At 52.5% G+C, this 22,406-nt stretch overlaps 1 protein-coding gene across 5 annotated transcripts in view; it reads right to left on the bottom strand.

Annotated features, from left to right (window-relative positions):
• Ankrd27 (ankyrin repeat domain 27) overlaps positions 1-22,406 on the bottom strand; it is a 48,679-nt gene that overhangs the window by 4,160 nt on the left and 22,113 nt on the right. For 3 of the 5 annotated variants that reach the window (XM_020182055.2, XM_020182056.2, XM_074057442.1), the window contains 13 exons: positions 18,802-18,894; positions 17,773-17,900; positions 17,301-17,383; positions 15,659-15,774; positions 14,837-14,929; positions 13,297-13,494; positions 11,942-12,001; positions 11,728-11,847; positions 10,443-10,487; positions 8,192-8,314; positions 2,032-2,229; positions 1,283-1,402; positions 84-245 (listed from right to left, as the gene is read on the bottom strand). In XM_020182055.2, the coding sequence (XP_020037644.2) occupies positions 84-245; positions 1,283-1,402; positions 2,032-2,229; positions 8,192-8,314; positions 10,443-10,487; positions 11,728-11,847; positions 11,942-12,001; positions 13,297-13,494; positions 14,837-14,929; positions 15,659-15,774; positions 17,301-17,383; positions 17,773-17,900; positions 18,802-18,894 (1,539 nt within the window). Of the gene's footprint in view, positions 1-83; positions 246-1,282; positions 1,439-2,031; positions 2,230-8,191; positions 8,315-10,442; positions 10,488-11,727; positions 11,848-11,941; positions 12,002-13,296; positions 13,495-14,836; positions 14,930-15,658; positions 15,775-17,300; positions 17,384-17,456; positions 17,561-17,772; positions 17,901-18,801; positions 18,895-22,406 lie in introns of those variants that run through there. The other 2 variants (XM_074057443.1, XM_074057444.1) reach the window with 2 other exon arrangements.

The raw sequence follows: 22,406 nt of genomic DNA, 5'->3' as shown, positions 1-22,406 counted from the left end.
ATTTCAGACCCAGCTGGGACAAAGGAAGCCTCATGGAGCCCACAGAGCAGGGGCCTCCCGGGCTCTTCGCTCGCTCCACTCACCCGCTCGGCACAGTCCAGGGCTGTGCGCTGCCTCTCGTTCAAGATGTGAACAGATGCCCCGTGAAGCAGCAGCAGCTCCACCACGAAGACGTGCTTTCCCGCCACGGCCTCGTGCAGGGCCGTGTTGCCCCTGTTGTTGCGTGTGTCGATGGAGACCCCGTGCTGCAAGAGAAACCGGCGCACAAGGGATGCTGAACAGGTAGGCAGAGCCACAGGCGGGTACACGGCGCTCACGAGGGCGTTCCCTCAACTCCGCACGTCTGAAGACGTCCTTAAAACCGGGACGGGGATAAGAGTGACTGAGAGAAAAGGCTGATGGGCAAAGGCGTTCACTGCAGCACTTGTCATGACAGCAGAGAAGCAGCCACGCACGCGCACACAGCAGTAACAGTCAGAAAGCACCATGGCGGCTGGAGCGGGACAGCGCCTGTCTAGTAACGGTGAGGCTGAGTTCAGCCCCCTGTATGGCCCCCAAAACCCCAGCACCTCTAAAAACCCCACTGTGGTGTGTGCGTACTGGTCAATAAAAATGAGGTTTGTTCTTGGTTTCTGTTTCTGTGGTATGGGGAATGGGGCATAGGCCGCACGCTCGTGCTACCATTTGAGCCACACCCCAGTCCAAACACTGAGGCTGTCGTCAAAGATTTTCAGTTAAGTGAGAAAGAAAACAATACTAGTTTAAAACTGTACACATTATTTCATTCATTTTTGGCTTTTTGAGACAAAGTCTCACTGTAGTCAGGCTGGCCTCAAACTCTCAAGTCCTGCCTCCACCTCCCAAGGGCTGGGATTACAGGTGTGCTCTACCACACCTGGCTATTTTTTTTAAAAGTCCACCAAAGCCAGTTCCTTTGAGCTCCTTTAGGTTATGGACAAGTTGGCCTTTCTCTACTTCTTCAGATTCTTTGTTCTACATCAACATGTGTTCCCTTCAGCAAGAGGGCAAAAGAGGAGCAGTGACACACAGCGCCACTCCACTCCCCGAATCGGGTAGCAACTTTAACCCATGGTGAAGAGGCGAGGCTCAGACATTCAGGCAAAGCAGAGCTCCATCCTGAACGCTGCGCCCGATGCAGCACCGGTGTGTAAGCACTGCCCCTCCCATCCGGGACCACGAGTGGGATGCAGGTGCCAGGTCCCCCCCCAGAGGCTGGAGGCCAAGGCACGGGGAAAGGCCTGGTAAGGTAGGAGGGCCTTACCTGCAGCAACAGGGCTGCGACTTCATGATGGCCACCCGAGCAGGCATAGATGAGGGGTGTGTTCCCACGGAGGTCCTTGTTGTCGGGTTTTGCATTTGAGTCTAGCAGGCACTTCACCGCCTAGCCCAGGGAGGAGACATTGCAGCCTAGTTAAAACTTGGGAAAAGAAATCGTCTAAGTTCAAACTTCTGACTTCTCGGTAAGCTTACGCGGGCTGACCCCAGGGAAGAGACAATGACAGGGGTGGGGAGTCACCCGCAGAGGGCCTGCCATGTGCCAGGCAATGGGCTAGGCCTGGGGTGAGAGTTGTGACTGTCACTCCAGTTTCACAGACCAAAGGCAGATGCCAGAGGCACTCTGCTGCATGCTCATGAGAGAGAAAACACCAGAAATGCAGCCCTATCTTTAAAAACGTAAGTGGGACTGACAAAGGAAATGAAAAACCACATAGGGGCCATGGCTGTACTTTATAAAGGACTAAACTGCTGGCACAGGCTGAAGGTGACAAGATAACCGAACCTGAGAGCCCTGCACGCAGCTCTGGGCCACCCAGTGGAATGGCCACGGAGAGGGGACACCAAGCTCTGTGTTCAGCTGCCCAGGGTCCTGCCACATCTCAGCATCTCTGGATGGGGAGGAAGGAAGTGAGCCTGTCCTCCAGGCTGCCCGCCGAGCCACTGCCTCATCACCGAGTGCAGACTGAGCTGAGAGCCAGCCCCTGCTGCACCGCCCTGGAAGCAGAGCCGCACCTGGAAGTGGCCTTTCTGGCAGGCCAGGTGGAGTGGAATGGCCTGGTCTGCGTCCTGGGCTTGCGGGTTGGCACCATGCTTCAGCAGCAGAGGAATGAGGTCTGCGCGGCCGTGCAGGGCAGCAAGGTGCAGCGGGGACGAGCCATCCTGGTTGGTGACATTCACACCAAGCCCACTGACCGGGACCTTTGCCAACTTCTAGGAAATAAGGAAGATGGAAGAGAAAATTCATGAGTGTTCAAGACACTGGGCCGAAGGAATGGAACAGTCTGCACCACAGCTCCTGTGCCCTATCCTGTGCCCACTGGTGAACTCCTACAACTTGGGAAACGTGTGATGTACCAAACCAAACGATTACTTTTTTTTTTTTTTTTTTTTTCAGTATTGGGGTTTGAACTCAGGGCCTCACGCTTGCTAGGCAGGTGCTCTACCACTTGAGCCACTCCACCTTTTTGTGATGGGTTTTTTGAGATAGGGTCTCCAGAAGCATTTGCCCGACTGGTTTTGAACCATGGTCCTCCTGATCTCTGCCTCCTGAGCAGCTAGGATTACAGGTGTGAGCTAACGTGCCTGGCTAACTTCTATTTCTTAAAGGACACCCCCTAAAATGATGCCCTACGGTGCCAGGTCATTCAATGGGGAAAGGAAAGTGTCCAATGAATGGTGCTGGGACAATAGGGTGGCCACCTGTGGGAACGCAGAGCAGACCCCATCTCACCCCAAACACGAAAAGCCAAAGATGTCACAGACAGACACACCACAGTGACAGCTGTGTAGCTCTCCAATCAGGACAAAGAAGGAAAGCTTTAAACCACAGCGGGTAGGCACAGGTTTCTTAGATAGGACACAAAGAGAAAAACCACAAAAGGAAAGTCTGATAAACTAGACTTCATAAAAACTTTAAATGGTGCAGTGGCTCAAGCAGTAAAAGCACCTGCCTAGCATAAGGCTCTTGAGTTCAAACTCCAGTGTCGCCAAAAAAAACCCAAAATGTGAGAAAATGTTTGCAATACATATATCTCAAAGAAGTTGGACCAAGTTCTTTAAGAATTAAAAAAAGTTAATCCATTACAGCTCAACAAGACAATCCAACTTAAAAAAAAAATAAGGCAAAATATCCAAAGAGACCCTCTCACAGCAATGCAAGTGAACGAACGGTCAGTGGATGCACACCTGAGGAAGGAGTCACATGGCTGTACAATCGGTCAGCAAGGGCAAACCAGAGGGCCAGGATCAGTGGCGGTCTCCAGGGACAAGGGAGGAAAAGGAAAAGGAGGCGATGACGACGGACACGGTGCCTCCTTGTTGCTGTGGTGGGGACCTGGCTCGCACATGCCATGACACCTCCTCTCCACGCCCCCCCTCACCGTGGTCGTGAGCCACCATACTGTCCCAGCAGTCTCTGGGTCAATCATGTCGCAAGGAAGACCGTCAAAGGGATAAACAGAACTGAACAAAACACAAGTACCAACTGTGTTTGTATTACACGCTGAATCTTACTTTAAGATTCACACCTCAATAATCAAAAAATAAAACACAAATTATTTGCGTATTTAAAAAGAGGATTCTATGTAAAAAATCACAATGAAACCCTTGTACAAGAAACATGGATGCTATAAATTACCTCACTAATGAAGGGACCGGGTGGAACCTGCCCCAGCTGACAGAGTCGGAACCCCAAGTGCTGACACGGAGGTGGAACCACCAGATCCCGCACGCCGCTGTGGGGCACTAGATTAGCGGCTTCTCACAAAGGTAAGCACGCACAGCTCAACCCCAGAGGACAGCAAGGGGTGATCACAGCTCCCGTGTAGACCCAGCGATCCTGCTCCTAGGTGTCCAGCAAGACGCTGTCCACCCACCATCAAAGAATAGCAGCACAGATGTCAAAAACACCAAGCGGGGACAGAGGCGGTGGCTGCACTCTGGGCCCAGCTACTCAGGATCACTGCAGCCGGGCAACACAGTGAGGCCCTTCTCGAAAAATTAAATAGGGCTGGGGCTGTGGCTCAAGTACAGAATGCCTGCCACGCAAGCACGAGGTCCTGAGTTCAAACCGTTACCCCCCTCCCAAAATGGTGAAAGAAAATAAAGTAAGACGAAGAATCCTGAGTGAAGAGCCATCCACGAGAGTAGCCACAGACTGGCCACCCTAATCTGCAGATGTGCAGACGGGCGCTCAATCTGCCCAAATCCAAAACACACTCTGAAACGCTTCTGGGCCCGAGCGCTTCAGAGAAGGGGCACCCGACTCAACCTGTTTCTGCCTACGACATAAAATCTGGGACCGTGCCAGCTAACGTCCAGCGAAGGGGAACCTGGGGTGTTGCTGGACAGGGTGGGGAGGGCAGGAGACCTCGCCGACCTGACCACTGCTGCCCTTACGCTATGCACACCTGCTCCACCCTGATGCAGTGATGCGAGTAACTCACAAGTCAGCCCAGAAAGCCCGCGTTGTCTGAGTCAGGATCCTGCTACAGAGCCTGGCTGCCTCAGCCTCCGGTCTGCTGGGATTGCAGGTGTGCACTGCCATACCCAGCTTCATAAGTTTTTAAAAACATTCTACTAGCATAAGCTCATGTACAAAGGGGGTTAACTGTGACACTTATATACAAGCACGTAAGTGTGATCAAATTCGCTTGTGTCTTCCCACTCCTTCTGAAGTTTTTAGGAAGTTTCTCTGTGTTATTTTCACACATATATAATATCCTTTGGTCATATTCACCTCCATTCACCTCTCCTTCCCCCTCTCCAAGATCCCTTCCTCCCTTTTTACAATCATGTCACTATTTTTAGATTTAGATTCTGCATATGAGCAAAAACGTGAGACAGTTATCTTTCTGAGCTTGGCTTTTCTCACTCAACATGGTGGTCTCCAGTTCCATCCATTTTCCAAATGACATGATCTCATTCTTCTTCATGGCTGAATAATACTCCATTGTATATACGTACCACATTTTCTTTATCCAACAATGTTTGTCATTTGTTTTCTTGACCACAGCCATTACAAATGGAAGGAATTACAAGAGGAAAGGAATGAGTGGTTAAAGAGAGTGTAAACTTCATCCAGTCACATCTACTGACACTTTACGTGGTGAACTGTGAGGTAGGGAAGGGTGGGGAACAGGGAAGTGACTGTAACCACAGCAGCAGGGACGTGGTCACACCACCTGAAGCACAGGACACCGACTTGCCCGAGGGCATGGTGCCCACTCTGCAGGTCCTTTGAAAGGCCATCTGCCTCTCACAGTGACTCAGCTGGGGGATGGGCTAGTGTACCATACGCAGCCGGGAACAGGACAGATCCACACTGCACATCCCCAGTCACATCCCGCCCTGCAACTGCAGAGCTAGAGCTGCTGCGTGAGTGACAAGTGTCATCAGTCTCAATATTCCTGAGTGAGAGTGACCTGCCAGAAGCTGCTGTAATTATCGTCTGCCAGGACAAAGGCAGTACCACCATCTGCTGTGTAAAAAGGCAAAGGACTCTCCCAGGATGGGGCACAGGCACCTGTGGTGACACAGCTAGGACATGAGTGCCCAGCACACACAATTCCACGCACAGCTGCTCAAGAGGAAGCACGTGACAGAGCAGGCAGATCCGTGTGCGAAAAAATCACAGACAGAATCACTGATGCCACATGGTGAAGATGTCACTCCCTGAATCCATACGTTGATGTAAAGCGATTCCTGTCAAGATCTCAGCAAGGTTTTGTTCTGCAGACACAATGAGCCTGTTCTAACACGCAGAGGAAGGCACAAGCCACAGACAACTACAACAACCCTGCAGAGAAAAATGGACCAGGAAGACGTCACCTGTCTAGAGCCACAGCAATCAGGACAGGGTGGGAGTGGGCAGCAGGGGACACAGGTCAGTGGGATAGAGCAGAGAACCTGGAAACACACTCGTACAACATGTAGTCAGTCAACTGGGGTGTAACAGCAAGTCCATGCAGGAAAGGCAGCCTTCTCAAATATGGGGTCCACAGGCCAGAAGACAACGCAGCTTGAGTGGCTCAAGTGGTAAGAGTGCTTGTCTAAGAAGGGCACAGCCAAGTCCAAATCCCAGTGAAACTGAACCTAAACCTCAAACCCGAAGAAAAATCAACTCCACTTGGATCAAGTACTTAGCTGTAAAATGTAATATTATAGCTTTAGAAAGAGAGAAAAAACATTCTAATCTAGAGCCAAGCAAAGAGATCTAACCTTGGCAAGGAAAGCACAGCCCATGAAAGGGGAGACTGACAAACTGGACTTCAAAACACTTGCTCCGCACGGCCCACAAGAAACACTTCAAATGAGCTACGCACTGAAAGAAGTTTACGAACGGTGTGTCTGACACACAGCTCGTGTTTGCAATAAAGACGCGAAATGCAACAGGAGGGAGGGAAGGGGAGAGGGAGGGCATGCAGAGGGCGTTTTCCCGAAGGCAGAAGGAGCTGTTCAACATCAGAAGTCCTCAGGGAAATGCGATGAACACGAGGAGACAGCACCGCACACCTGTGAGCACGGCTAGCATAAAACAGTAACAACACTGTTACGGTTTATACATAAAATCTCCCCCAAAGGCCTGCTCAGCCCCCAGCAGCAGTGCTCACAGGTGTGGCTTTGGGGAAGGGACTGGATGGCAGGGCTCTGCCCTTACTGGTGGATTAAGCCATTCATGGGGTGGTAACGTGTCAGGCCATCTCCTCCCTCCCTCTCTCCACCCGCTGTGCTTCCTGACCACCATAAGGTGAGCAGCTCTGGTCCACTACACCTCCCCCATGATGCTCTGCCTAACCACAACACAGAAACAACAGTCATGTGACCATGGACTGAAACCTCTGAAACTGTGAGCCAAAATATACTTTTCCTCCTTTTAAGCTGTTATTCTCAGGTATTTTGTCACAGCTGACAGACACAAACAGCAAGTGCTGACGAGACCGTGGAGGAACGGAAGCCCTCGTACACTGCCAGCAGGAATGTAAAACTCCACGGAATTACCATATGGTCACCAAATGACTGGCAGTGGTGGCACTCTTGGACTTGTATCCTAGAGAAATGGAGACTCACAAAACCTGCATCACACATTCTAGCAACTTTATTTGTAGTGTCTTTAAACCAAAATAACTGACATGTTCTTTGAAAGAACACACACAGCTGTGCCTATGTGCTACGGAATACTACCCAGCAAAAGGACCAAACTGATCCAACAACCCAGAACCATCCTGAGGGGTGCAAGCCATCTCAGAGGTTTTATACTGGGTACACTTTTTTTTCTTGTTGTTGGCAGTGGGGTTTGAACTCAGGGCCTCACACCTGGTAGGCAGGCACTCTAACACAAGCCACTCCGCCAGCCTGTTTTGCTTTAGTTAATTTTCAGATAGGGCTTCATGCTTTCGTTCCTTGGCTGGCCTTGCACAGTTTTCCCCACCTCTGCACTCCTTGCAGCTGGAATTACAGGCATGAGCCACTGTGCCTGCCCAGCCCTCCATCCCACCCTTCCTTCCATCCCTTTCTATTTATTTTGAGACGGGATCTGAGCTCAGCTGATTCTTAGCCTCCTGAGTGCTGGGACTGAAGGTGCAAATTAGTGGTTTCTGGGGGTTCGGGACTGGGGTGGAGGATGGGGTGGGTGAGTGGGATGGGACTGGGGTGGAGGATGGGGTGGGTGTGGTTGTAAAGGGTAATATAAGTGGTTCTTCTGTGGCAGGAAAACCATTCTTTACCTCCAGTATGGGATGGACATGCAGAACACACACACACACACACACACACACACACACGAGCACAAGTAAAACTGGGAAATTTTCATTGATAGACTACATGATCTGTAGCTTTGTAAGATGTTACCAGGTGGAACCCCAGGTTGAGGGTATGCGGAACCTCTCTGTACGTGGGGTACATTCCCTACAAACCACGAATCCTTAAAGGCAGCCAAGAAACAGGTGTGTAGCCTCCCCCCAAGTGCTCCAGCCCACAGAGACCCCCAGCGCCTGCTTACGATCTCCTGCTGTGTGGGACATCTGGCCTGTGGGCTTACCCTGCCCCTAAGTGCCAGGCAGCAGCAGCCAGCCTGAGCCCACCCCAGCTACTGAGTCCCCAGCACATAACGGGCATCAGGTGCCTGTCCACAGCTACTCAGTCCTGCCCCCACCGACGGAAACCAAGGCCACACCTTCTGAGCTGGAGCACACTTGGGGCACTGGCACAAGGGGTGACAGAATTCCAGGTCTGCAGCACTGACGATTTCATCCCCTTCATCCACATCCTCCTCGATCCACTCCAAAAGGTAACGCACCTGGTGAGGACAGTAAGGAGAAAGGGGTCAAAACGCTATCCTGAGAGCCATCACAAGCTCTGGCATCTTACACACCCATCCACACATCTGTTTTCAAATCAGGGCCCACGCGTCCTTCCTGAGCCACCAAAGTAATTGGTAATCAGAAATGGTTTGGTGGGGGCAGAGAATGACCCAAGCATTGTATGCACATATGAATAATAAAAAAATTAAAATTAAAAAAAAATGGTTTGGGCTCCATAGAGAAGATGCCAGGGTTCACCTGGATTCTGGGTTTTCATGTCCTTCCAATGGGGACAGAGAGAACAAAGCCACCGTTCTCCCAGCTCACGTTAGTGTCTCTTAGTGTCTTACAAAGGGGCAAGCTGGACCTGCCTCCTGGTGAGGGCCTTTGAACTCTGCTCCCAGGTCTGTCCTCACATCACCCAGTCAGGTGGCTGCTGAGGCAGAGAGCCCAGGCTGAGAAGCCAATGCACTCATAGCACATGGGAGTCAGTGAGGATGCAGCCTAGACCTGGGCTCCCTGACCCTGTGCCAGCCTGGGGGTGGGAACCTGCAGGCAGGTGGCCTGGAGGGGGCTAGGGGGGATGCCATGTGGGGTCGATCTCAGAAGGGTATCTGTTTGTCCCCCTCACGAGTGACCCCAGCCCCAACCACCTCCAGCAGGAACGAGCAGCTGTGTCCTGACCTGGCACAGAGACATGGCTTCTTAAACCCTGGCTCTTGGGTGCCTTGTTTGCACTGGTGAAGAACACTGGGCTCTCTTGGGGCTGGGCTCATGAGAAGAGTACCCAGCACAAGCCACACACAGGCATCCGTGTCCCCAGAGCAGCCATGTGTCATCTGATGGGCCAATGGCAGCCTCCAGGTGAAGGCTGATATACCTGGTAACTGACATGGATGCTCACATCCCACTAACTCTGACCTGGACCATAAACTCAGCCACCGGTGCAAAGCACTCGTGAAAACCACTGCATGGCAAGGTTCGTGAGATGATTTATTCAGAGACACTAATTCAGCAGGCACCCGATCTACTCCTCCATTAAAATGGAAGCAGAGTCCTTCCAGGAAGTTAAAGTCAGAGGAGCCCTGCCCACAGGACTCTCACGGAAGCGGACTGCTGTCCACTAACCTCCTCATGAGGTGACCTGTCCCTTAACAGCAATGGTTAGGGCAGATGCCTTCCCTCAAGTCACAGGAGCCTCTCTAGCTACCACCCCAATGTGACCACTGCTTGTGACACCCTGGAGCCCCAAACCCCAGACTCAGTCCTCTGGCCCAGGAGTCCCAGCCATCCTCACTACCGCCCAGCCACTCCACAGCGTTGCTTCAGGTCTGGCTTCTTGCTGACATCTTGCCACATCCTGGAGCAGGAGCACTAGAAGGCAGGGGCCATGCCCACTATGTACCTCCCTATTTGTTATTTACTGGGAAAACATAATACCATCGTTACTAGCTGGGGGAGTGGCTCAAGTGGCAGAGCACCTGCCTAGCAAGCGTGAGGCCCCAAGTTCAAACCCCAATACTGGAAAAAAAAAAGTTATTTAAAACAAATCATTACTAAATACAATAGAACCTTTGCACCTGAGGGCACATGGTTCTGAGGAGCCCGCCCTTAAGAAAAACTGTGGTCGCTCAGGAAGCCTGAGTCGGCACTGTACCCCAGATTCTGGAGTCACATTTCCCATATGCCACCCAACTCATGCTGATGATAGACTAGGCTGCTTTCAATGCAGCTCACATCTTCACTTTATCAACTGGGCACACTCACTTTTACCTTCCTTTTGGGGCACCATTTGTTCTGCAGGAGGCAGGTTGAATAAAGGCAGGGCAACACTCAACAGAGCACACACAACTTCAGCACCACTGAGGGTCACGCAGGCCTGACCAGTTGAGGGTTGCCTGCATCCACCAAGCTGTGGAATGCACTCAGGAACTTCACATTTTTTGGTTTTGAAATTTATTTTTTGACAATACTGGGTTAAAATCACATGTAATAAATCCAAAAATAAAGTGGGCTTACTCTCTCTGCTAAACGTACCACCTTCTAGGCAGAACTGAAGACAAGAAACCCAGCTGCACTGTCTCAAACCCAGAGGGGAGTGGACGAGGCTCGCTGAGAACTCACCATTTCCAGATCCCCATCGGCAACCGCTCTCAAGAGCTTTTCTACCTTAATGAAAGGACAGAAGAGGGTCGGGAAGATGATTTTAATAACACAGTAACAACAGAGATGACAGAAGCATTCTGAACACTTAGGAGCCTCATCTGTCTCTCGGTGAGCGGTGTTTAATGGGTCACTCAGAACCTTCCAAACACATCCTAAACCCGCTCAGACTGGATGCCTGCAAGTTGCTAATACACAGAGCCCACTGCCATATGTTAAGGAATATAAAATGTGCTGTTGATTACGGGGAAAGATGAGACATCGGCACTCAACTGCTCTCTAGGAAGCTGGCCGCCCCGACTCAGAACTATACAACTCGAGAGTGCCACGAGGAGGACCCATCCCAAGAATGACTCGGGGTCTTTGTTTGACTTGGACCAGGCCTCTGGGGTTCTGTGCTGCAGTTCTTCATGGAAATAAGGTGACTGATCCCCGAGAGCAGCACCCAGCTGAGGGGTGGAGAGGGGGTCTGGGATAGACTGGTGAACTGTCACGGGGGCTATGGGACAGCCTGAAAGTGACCACTCCTCAGTCACAGGGTGAGGTAGACTACTGGCCAACAGGCTTGAAGACAGAAGGAAAAACCAATAGGTGATCAACTGGCTCCTACAAAATGCCACATGTCCACGTGTAAATGTTTACACAGACTCTAGAAGCCAAGAACAGGCATCGGGTTATTAATGGAATGGGGTGCGGGGCAGAGAACATACTTTGTGAAGTCTGAAGACAGTGGACCCACTGATTTTCCTTAGACACACACACACACACACACACACGCACACACACGCACACGCGCACACGCACACGCGCGCACGCGCGCACGCGCACACACGCACGCACACGCACGCACACGCACACACGCACACACACACGCACACGCGCACGCACGCACGCACACGCACGCACACGCACACGCGCACACGCACACACGTGCACGCACACGCGCACACGCACGCACACACGCACGCACACGCACGCACACGCACACGCGCACGCACACGCACACGCACGCACACACGCACGCACACGCACGCACGCACACGCACGCACGCACAGACTGCTTCAGGAGACCCCGCAGGATGGCAGAGGCGAGGAACACTGAGCTAGCTGGCCTAGGTGGAAGGCACTGACCTTAGCTATGGCAGGGAAGCAGCTGTCCTACCCAGCACCTGGTGAGTGAGCTGGCTAACTGCTGGCCCAATGGCAGGCCCACTGGTTCCCTCCCACACTCCGCACGCAGGCTCACCTCTCTGTAGTCCTTCCTGGCCTCCTCTTGTCTCACGCTCACCACTGTGGAGGAGAAGCTGGAGGAGGAGGACCCCTGGCTGACAGAGTCCACAGAGCGCTGAGGGGATGGCACGGGGGCCTGCAGTGAGGGACAAGAGACATGAGTGTGGCAACACATGAAGTCCAGAGCCCTTGGGCTCCAGTGTCACCCCAACGCAGTCCTGCCAGCTCACCTCAGAGGGCTTTGGCCTCTTTTCAAAGGACAGGCGATGGGCTTCCATTATGGAGAGGATCTAGGAGGACAGAGAGGCAGGAAAAGCACTGGATGAGGCAGCCACAAGAAATGACTGGCAGCCCCCTGCCTACCTACCACAGCAAGGGCCTGTGGCCACCATGCCCTGGGCAGATGAGGAAACCAAGATCCATCAGGTGGGAATTACTCAGGATCATAGCCAACAGCCTAGCCCGCTGCCCTCCTATCCAACCAGGAGTCAGTGCTTCCCAGGACCTCTCCCTGGAAGCTCACTTGACTGGCCCAGGGCTGTCTGTCCACAGGTTTCAAGTGTGACCTTCCCATGGCACCCAGGAGTCTCAGGGCAAGTTGTGATGGTGGCCTGCGCTCTCCTCTGCAGCTTCCCTGTAGAGGGGCCTCCGACTGAAGCCACAACAGCCCTCCTGGGAGGGCATCTCAGCCTGCCAGGCCTAGAGCGGCCCTTCTCTTTCTCTGCACTGCTGCACAGCTGAGCCCTGGGAGGGTTTGGGGGAGCACCGAGACCCCTGGAGCAAGGGACAGGGATTTAACCCCTTGAAACCTTATGTGACGTGTCCTATTCCATGCAAAACCGTAACGAAACATGAAGAGGATGGAAGGAACCCTCAGGAGGCAATGGTCACGTCACAGCACAGACTGTGGGGACGGCCTCACGGTGCACACTAACCTCCAGACACGTGGCTTTTTGTGGGTCACTCACACCCCAGTGAAGCAGTTTAAAAGTAAGGAAAACTTTGCTACTCCCATAATGACTTGGGACCCAGTGGAAAGAACTCTCTAGAAGAGAGGAGACTTACCAAAGCAAGCGAGGGGGTAAAACAGCCAAGCAGAAAGCCAGGCATGCACTAAATCAGGACCACTGCTGATCCGAGTACCCATGCAGGGCCACATGTCACAGTGACTGTGTCCTCTGCCTCCCTCGGGGCTCTCTACACCCAGACTGGGCCGGAGGGCAGGGCTCAGGCACTTCTGCTCCAAGCTGCCAGAACTATAAATCATTTGGTAAAGAAACAGGAACCAACGAGGCTCAGTGGCCAAATGAGAGAGAAGTTTCTGGAAGCCGACGTGGACTGCTCTGATCTGGAGCTGTCACCCGGCCACTGGCTGGAAAATCCATGGTGCTCAGGGCGGGGCCAATGCTGCTGGGAGTGGCCTTGTGACAACACACTGACAAAAATGCTAGTGACATTGAAAGTGACACCACTAAGAAGCCCCATAAACCACGAGGCCTGGATTGCAGCAAGGGGAGGCCAAGTTCCACCCTCAGACACTGATGCACGGCCAGTGAGGCCATGCATGGACACTGAGAAGCTCTACCTTGGGGTTGAGTGCGCACTGCTGCGGTGTCTCTCTCAGCCGGTTCTGGACCTCAGTGGGGGCCCCATTCTGCACTAGCGTCTCAATGATGCCCTGGTAGCCCCAGCGCGCAGCGATGTGGAGGGGCGTGTCTCCTTTCTCGTTCCCGATGTCCAGTCTGCACGACTGCACGTCGTAGTACACCAGAGCCTTCACACACTGCAGAGAAATCAGAAAACGGCACTGTGTGCTAACCTGCCAAGCAGCCAGCATCAGTCTGTCCTGGCTCAACTCAGGCTCCGCTCACCAAACCAGAGCACTGCAATGGGCGAGTACAGCTCAAGGGGATTGGGACACCTGGTTTTATTGGCAGAGCACAGCTGCCCATCAAGAGGGAATGGCTGGCTGCAACTGTGTGGTCCTCATGCTCAGGACAGAAACACAGTGGCAGGCCTGAAACAGTCATCCCTTGAAAAGTCTGTTCGCAAGTGTCACCTGGCTGCAGCATTCCCGGGACACTTGTGTTTGGAGAGTGTTCCCAGGCTTCCCTAACTGTGAAGGCAGCTCACTGGCCACACTTTGGTACCATGTGACTTGTCTGGTACATCGGGGTGAACAAGCACTTTCCCTGATGAACACCTCTGTGTGGAGTGACACCCTGTAGCTAAGGAATTAAGCACACCCTATGTGACTCGGAGGCTCGTCCCAGTTTCCTCAGGACTTCATCCCTGTGCCTTCCTCCCTGGTGCACACTGCTGTGTCTACTCACTGTGATGAACACAGCTATGAGCAGTGGACTCTCTCCTGACCACATACCCACAGCAGATCATCAGACCTGTGGGCAATCTAGAAGACCCTGAACCAGGCAGCTATTGAAAGATGGGCAAAGGCCAGGCCTGGTGGCATACATCTGTAATCCCAGCACTCAGAGGCTGAGACAGGAGGACAATGAATTCAAAGCCAGCCTGGGCTACAAAGTGAGACGCCATCTCAAAAACAAAAAAAAAGAAAGAAAGAGAGGCTGGAGACATAGCTCAAGCAGAAGAGCATCTGCCTAGCAAATGCAAAGCCCTGAGATCAAACCCCAGTACCGCCAAAGGGAAAAAAAAAAAAGCCAGAATGAACAAGATCCCCACTGACTGTTGAGAGGCTGTTCACAGCAGGGTGAAAGAGGGTCTGGTCCTGTTTGGGCATCAACCACCAGACCCAGTGGAGGCTCTGAGGAGCCACAAATTTGCCTTCATGGAGGTGCAGGGGAGGGTGCAAAACCTATCATCCACATCACAAAACAGCAGGCAGAAATGAAAACAACAGAACTCCTGAAGTGGCTATGAGACCGAAAATGGAAACTCAGAATTAGCAGCCAGACAGGTCAGTGGAGACGAACGGAAACACCTGGATCTCAGAGTAACGGACAATCACATTCCAGATCTGTGACTTTAATCTAGCAGCTCAACACTTAACAATTTTTTAACTGAAAAAATGACACCCCTGATGCTCTGACAATTCCAAACACAGAACACGGCATGAAGCTAGTTAGAACAGCAATTTGCCCACTTACGTCCTCGTGCCCGCGGGCGCAGGCCAGGTGCAGCGGGGTGCTGCCATCGTTGTCCTGCACGTCAGTGCTGGCCTTGTGGTGCAGCAGCAGCAGCTTCGGGGACAGGAGATGGCCATGAGCCCGGGTCGGGGGGGACAGGAGATGGCCCTGAGCCCAGGTCGGTGGGGACAGGACATGGCCGTAAGCCTGGGTCGGGGGCATCCTCGAGTTGAGACTCACGAGGACGTTCAGCCCATCCTGAACCTCAGGTACTCACGCAGCATTTGTAACCTGCAAAGCCCACATCTGAAGTGCTCCTGGTTCCTGGAAGGAGCCCAGGGCAGGTGCGCAGTGGATAAGCATGTGCTCTGCCCGAGCTCCCCCAGCTGAAGCTGAGCCAGCACAAGTGGGAAACTCCACACCTGGCCGCATGTCGCGATCACAGGTGGCGCTCAGTTGCACTTGGAAGCTGACCTAGCACAACCTTGAGGCCGTGTGAATCAGGTGTGTAGGAAACCAAGTGAACCTCGGGTTGGGTTTGGCTCCACTCCAAAGACATCTTGTTATGTACGTGGCAATTTCCAAAATCCAAAGTAACATGAAATCCAAGTGCTCCCACACACTCAGCCTGAGGGACGGACGCTCAGCCTGTGATGTTGTTAAAATCAGGCCAGAGCCTCACCCTTCCTGTCAGACGTCCCAAGTCGGCCAGGAAGGCTCCCATCTCCCCTGTCCAGGGGGCCGGACCCACCGCACCGCATACTCTGCATGGCTCCAGGAGACTGCAACCAGCACACAGCTTGGCTACCGAGTCCCCATGCAGAGCCAAGCCCCGCTGCTCACCGTCACGCTCTGATAGCCCTTCTGACACGCCAGGTGAAGCGGAGTGGACCCGTGGTAGTCTGTGGCATTCACCACAGCGCCCTTGGAGACCAGGAGATCGATGAGGGACGCCTGCCCTGCAGAAGAGAAAGACGTCACGGTGGAAAAGGAAGGAGAGGGGCTTCCCAGGCTTATGCAAGCCTGTCCCTCTATGTCACCCTAGGGGGCCAGGGCAGGAACCGCCAGAGACAGGCTTCTGCTTCAGAGGCATCAGAGCTGATGTCACCTTAGGGTGCCCTAGGAGGGACCCCACAAGTCCTCCTCTCAGCAACAAAAGGCAATAGGAGAGAGCCTTAGATGCTCACAGAAGATACCGCTGTTCATCAGTTTCCCAGGTGAAATAGTATGTAGCCATTAAAAATATTGCCAAAGGGGCCCAGGATGGTGGTTTACATCTATAATCTCAGCTACTCAGGAGGTAAAGGTAGGACAATAGTGATTCAAGCCAGACCAAGCAAAAGTTGGCCATCTAAATAATCACAGAGCAAAACAACTAGGGCAGGGCACTTGCCTAGTGAGCTCAAGGCCCTGAGTTCAATCCCAAGTACCACCAAAAAAAAAAAAATTTACTGACAAGAGAAAAGGCACTGATAAACATTTGTAGTGGAGAACAACACAGCCCAGAACAGTGCACACAGCTCAGTATTGCAAATTTCACATGCACACATCCTGCAGAAACTCCAGAGTCTGTGTTTTCTACCCTGGGGTGGGTGTGTGTGTTTCTGGAAATCAAACCTGGGCTTCACAAATGCTGGGCAAGCTCTTTGCCACTGAGCTACATTCCCAGTCCTGTCTTTCCTACCTTGAATATGCCCTTAAAAGACAAGTTAAAAAATTATTGTAGGTTGCAATGGTTCATGCCTGTAATTCCAGCTGCTTGGGAGGCAGAGATAGGAGGATCACGGTGTTCAAGGGCAGTCCAGGCAAAAATTCAGCAAGACCGTATCTCAAAGAATAGATTGGGCATGGTGGTACACATCTGTAATCCCAGCTAATCAAGAGGCATAGGAGGATTTCAATCTGAGGCGGGCCCCAAGCAAAAAAGCATGAGACCCTATCTGAAAAGTAACTAAAGCAAAAAGGGCTGGCGGCATGGCTCAAGTGGTAGAGCTCCTTGCCTAGCAAGAGCAAGGTCCTGAGTTCAAACCCCAGTACTGCCAAAAATAATTATTTTTCTGAGATTCGATCTCACTAATGTCCAGACTGGCCTTGACGTCAAGCTCCTTCTGCCTCGGCCTCCCAAGTGCTGGGATAATAGGTGCACACCAGGGCACTGGCCCAAAATTACTTCTTAAAGGCAGGGCTGTAAGAACTCCAAACTGATGGCCCAACAGCTGGGATTCCAGCCTGGCCCAACTGTCCCCACAGCCCGGGGCAGGTCAAGCATGGTTTCCAAGCCACAAGGACCATGTTTGTGCTCCTCCAGCCTGGGAGGTGACACAGTGGCCATTGAGGTCTGGGGACATTTGCTGCTGCCCTCTTTTCAGTCCTGTGGGGTGGGACACAGTGCAGTCTTCACCCTGTCAGCCAGTCCTCTGTGAGCTCTGGCCTCCATCCCTTCGCCTCCCTGGAAAACCCTCAAGTGACAGCCCATGCCTCATACCACAGAGAGCAGCCACGTGGAGAGGCGTGTGACCCCGGTCATCTCTGGAGAACGGAGTGACAACCGAGGGATCATTCAGCCTCCTGAAACAGAGAAGACACAGGAAGTGCCCTTCAGGAATGGCATGGCCACACCTCTCCTCGACGTGGCCAGACGCTGGGGTCCTGGACCTAGATGGGCTTCATCCTGTCTCTTCTGGGCTGTCCTGGGCACCGTGCAGCCCCCTCGCTCTTGCCCCTCCAGCATCCGGTCAAGGAGAACTGGAAGCCAAAGTATGACTCGGGGAAACAGACACCCACCCTGAAGCCCCTCTCTGAAGTGAGGCACGCCCTATACCAGCCCACCTGGGACCCAGATATTCACACAGCCTCCATTCTATCCGACTCTCCAGAGAGGAGACTGTTGGCAACCGCGTGGAAAAGGAAGCGAGATGCTCCCCGGGGCCCCGTGTCCACCCCGGGCAGCCTCTTACCCAGACACGAGCCTTTCGCAGTCATCACAGAAGCACAGTGGGTGGCACATCTTCTGGATGGCATCCCTATCATGGTCTTCTTGGCTCAGGAGCTTCTCCACTTCCTTCTGGTTCCCTGCTGCGATGTGCTAGAGTGACATCCCAGGTGTGATCAAGACCAACCAAGGAATGACTCACTGTTGAGGGTCTGAGTCCTTTAAGTATCTTTTTTGGAAGGGGGCAGTACTGGGATTTGAACTCAGGGCCTCACACTTGCTGGGCAGGCGTTGTACCTCTTGAGCCACCACCCAGTCCTGAGAGTCTCGAAAGCAATGTTATCTATGTGTCCTGTGGAAATGCTTGGCTCTCTGGAAGTTGCTTCCAGATCATCTGGGTGGATGGAGAGACGGATCCGGATAGGGGTGAAGCCTGCCTGGAGCAGGCTGCATGGCACCTTGCTCATTATTCTACTCTAAAAATTTACCTTAACTTAAAAAAACAAAAAAGGCTGGGCACAGTGGCTCATGCTTATAATTCTAGCTACTCGGGAGGCAGACATCAGGAGGATTATGGTTTGGGGCTAACCCAGGCAGAAAGTTAGCATGGCCCCATCTCAATCAATAAACTGAGCCTGGTGGTTCATGCCTGTGATCCCAGCTACACAGGAGGTATAAGTTGGAGGACTGCAGTTTAGGGAGACTTGGGAATAAACTATTCAAGAAATAACTAAAGCAAAAAGGGCTGGGGGCATTGCTCAAAGTGGCTCAAATTCCAATACCACCAAAAAAAAACCCATGAAGTGATAAGAAGGGGTTGTGCGATCCGTCTGGAAACCCCAGTGTGTTCCTGATGCCCCAATGCAGAAAGCCTCGACTGTGCTCCTTGTGGAGTGGCCCCAGCACGGCACAAACGAACGGCTCGAGTGACTCAAAACACCGGCACTGCGACCGCCCTCCCCGGCTGAGCACACATGCACTTCAGGTTCAGAAGACCCCAAGAGGTGGGGTGAGTGCTCTCCCGCGTCCGCCCGCAAAAGCGCCCAGTTCTTACCTTAAACAGGCAGTCGGTGGGAGTGGAAGCCATCTGAGACAGCAAGCTCACTCTCTGCCGGAGGCACAGCCTGTCACCGAACCCCTCAGAGTCCTGAGGGACAACAGAACCATGAGCCACACGGAAAGAGTCCATGCACCTCCCTGTTACCAGCACAGCACAGGACAAGACAGGACCTTCATCTGCTCACTGAGATGAGGGCACAGGGCTACCTGAAGCTGTTGCCTGGTGGGGCTCAGCATTAAAGCAGTGGCTAACTGGGTGTGGAATGTGTCACCTCCAAGTGTGGAATGTCACCTGCATACGCCATTATCCTCCCATGGGGGATGGACTGTCACTGGACTGTCCTGGCCTCCTCCCCTCTCAGAACTCTGTTCTAGGCCTGAGGGGCCCCTCCCCTGTCAGGTCAACCAGGGCTGCTGACGGGAACCCGCCTGATGGGCTGGTCTCTACACCCAGTGACAACTTCAGGAAAAGGAGGGGTCACGATGAGCATCACACAACACATGCACCCAGCAAGGTCCAGGAAGACAGACTCTCATCCCCAACTGCTTTTCCTTTTGTTTGTTTTGTTTGAGACAGAGTCTCCCTATGAAGCCCAGGCTGGCCTCAAACTCTTAAGCTTCCTGCCTCAGCCTCCTGAGTTCTGGGATTACAGGTATGCCCCACCATGCCCAGCTTCCAAATGCTTTTCAACTTCAAGGATCTGCCCCGGTTATTCAACTCAGATCTTCACATTGCAGGTAATGTTTACCTGGGTACAAAAACCCAGAAATCTGCCCTTGTCCTGTGAAATTGTTTCCAGCAAGATCCACTGTGCTCAGTTGAGTACCCACAACTAAACAGTCTGATGACAAATTCACTTCCTGAAGAAAAGGCTTGCTGGGAAGTAAAGGGCATTTTCCCTGGCTTCCTGGGATACGGGAAGGACTCCACAAACCTGGCCAAGACTGTGGAACGGGGCTCTTTCTTTACAGCCAAAGATGGAGCCAATACCACCTCAGAGGATACAGCATTCCTGGGTCCCCCATCAAGCAGGGTCCCTCCCCCAACTTTCCCCCATGAGGGGATTGACTGGACAAAGCACCAGCCCCTCACAGGGAGCCATTCCTGCCTCAGCTGCCACTGCTACAAAAAGCTCTGCAACCTGCTTCATGCAGTGACATGGCTAAGCAGCTTTGGCCAGAGACACCTCAGCAGTAAACCAGCCAAACCAGAGTTCCTGCCTCAACTCTGGGTAGCTACTGACAGGCCACAGTAAAGAAGACCAGGATGTCGGGACCAGGTCTTCAGGGAAGGAGTGGTCAGAAGACACAGCACAGTAGAAGAGACTTATGTGGGAAGTGGGGAGATACTGTTTATTAGAAACTCAGAGCCAGGAGTGGTGGCACAGGCCCATAATCCCAGCACTCAGGAGGCTGAGGCAGAGGATCAAGTTTGGGCCAGCCTGGGCTACATAGGCAGACCTTGTCTCAAAAAACACGGGCTGAAGCTGGGTGCTGGTGGCTCACGCCTATAATCCCAGTTACTCAAGTGGCAGCGATCAGAAGAATCCCAATTCAAGTCAGCCTGGGCACATAGTCCAAGAGACCCTATCTCAAAGAAACCCATCGGAAAAAAGGGCTGGTGGAATGGCTTGAGGTTTAGGCCCTGAGTTCAAACCCAAGTACCTCAAAAAAAAAAAAAAAACAACAAGGGCTGGAGATGTGGCTCAGTGACAGAGCACTTGGCTAGCACATGCAAAGCCCTGGTCACATCATCAATCAGTCAACCAGCCAATCAATAAAACAAAAACAGTCCGGCAAGCGAGGAACAGGGAAGGATCCAGGGTCTTTCAGGGCTTAAGGTTTTTGATACACGAACTAGACCCTCTGCAGTGATGCTTTGCTACTGAAAGCTAACGCCTTCGCCAGGGATATCTCAAGTATGTGGAGGAAACCAGTGGAGCCACGTTTCATGAAGAGTCGGTGCCAACTGTGACTCCACCTGCTCAGGCTGAGCTCCCAGTTCATCAGAAGCCTTGTGGGCAGTGTGGAGGTTCTGTCCCCAGGAAACAGCCTGACACCATACCAGTCTCACACGCTCTTGTGGAACTTTGTCACTAACGGGAGCCAGTCCGCAGCTAAGACAGAGGCGACTGTTAAGGATGGAATCCCAATGCTGGTGTCACAGAGAACAAGGAGGCCACAGCACCTGCTGTCTACCCCAGGCAATCTCAGTTAAGTGGACAGCATCTCGGCCGACTCGCTTAGCACCCAGGGACAGGCTTGCAGCAGGTGGTGAAGGTGGCCCACCTGTTGCCCCGACACCTAACAGAATCGGCTGCCTTCACTCCAGGAAGGCAGGACCAGGGCAGTCACACCAGGCAAGATGGGTGCACTGGGCTATGCCCCTCTCTTGCCCCCATTCTCAAGAATTCCTTACAGGACACAGTAGAGAATCAAAACACAGAGAGGCCCCGGATTCAGGAGTACTGGAAGAGCAGGACACTGGTGTCCCTGGATGCATCAAAAGGTACTATGCAATATCACACTTGGTTCTTAGACAATGCATCCACAGGTAAAATATGCAGCACTATCCCAGCGTAGACACGAGAGTGGACAGTCATGCTGGAACCAAGCTAACACCAGCACAAGTGACAGCCTCGAACCTCACCATGGGCACCACTTTCTGAATAGAAACAGGTAAGAGAAGCTGTCTGGAACCCCCTGGTGGGCTTCCCCCTAACAACCTGGCTGCAGCCTTCGGGTGTCCGCCTTCCTGCCAGACTGCCACAGAAAGAGAGGAAAGAGCAGGGTCACCATGTGACGGGGCAGCAAGGGGACAGAAGGACCTTCAGGAAGTGGTTGCCCCCTCCAGGGACAAGGGAGGTGTGATCCCAGCACTTGGGGGGTGGGAGGGGGGCCTAAGGCAGAAAGATCTCAAGTTCAAGCCCAGCCAAGGCTACACAGTGAGTTCAGGACTGTGTCTGAATTTTTTTTTTTAAAAAAATCACCATGGCTGGTAAGTTTATATGGGGTTCTTGTTTACTTCACTGCAATTTTATATACTGCAGGCATCATTTATAAGCTGGCATTAGCCTTCTGACCAGCAAAACAATAATCCAGCATCTGCTTTTAGGAAAGACGTACCACACAACAAAACCTCAATTACAGAAGACTGGGAAGCACACTAGCAGGCTGACAATGGGTTCAGAGGACGGCGGCCACCCAGGGCACCTGCTTTCCATGTGGGGTTATTTATTCATTTATTTATTGGCAGCACTGGGGTTTGAACTCAAAGCCTCACAGTTGCACATATGAATAAAATAAAAAATAATAAAAAAAGCACATATGAATAAAATTTTAAAAATAATAAAAATAAAAATAAAAAGCCTCACAGTTGCTAGGCAGACACTCTACCACTTGAGCCACTCCACCAGCCCTCAAAACTTGGCTTAATATTTTTAACGGTGGGGGAGGACTCTTGTTGCCGAGACTTCTGTGTGCACCTTCAAGGTGGAGTGTGGGGACATGAGCGAGCAACGTGGATCTTGGCTTTACCTGCCCAGCCAGCTAGCACTCCCCAGCCCACCAAGACAACAATAACCAGGCCAGTGAGTCCTC

This window comes from Castor canadensis, chromosome 16 (genome assembly GCF_047511655.1).
Source record: "Castor canadensis chromosome 16, mCasCan1.hap1v2, whole genome shotgun sequence".
Classification (NCBI taxonomy): Eukaryota; Metazoa; Chordata; class Mammalia; order Rodentia; family Castoridae; genus Castor; species Castor canadensis.
This window is presented reverse-complemented; position numbering and strand designations above follow the sequence as displayed.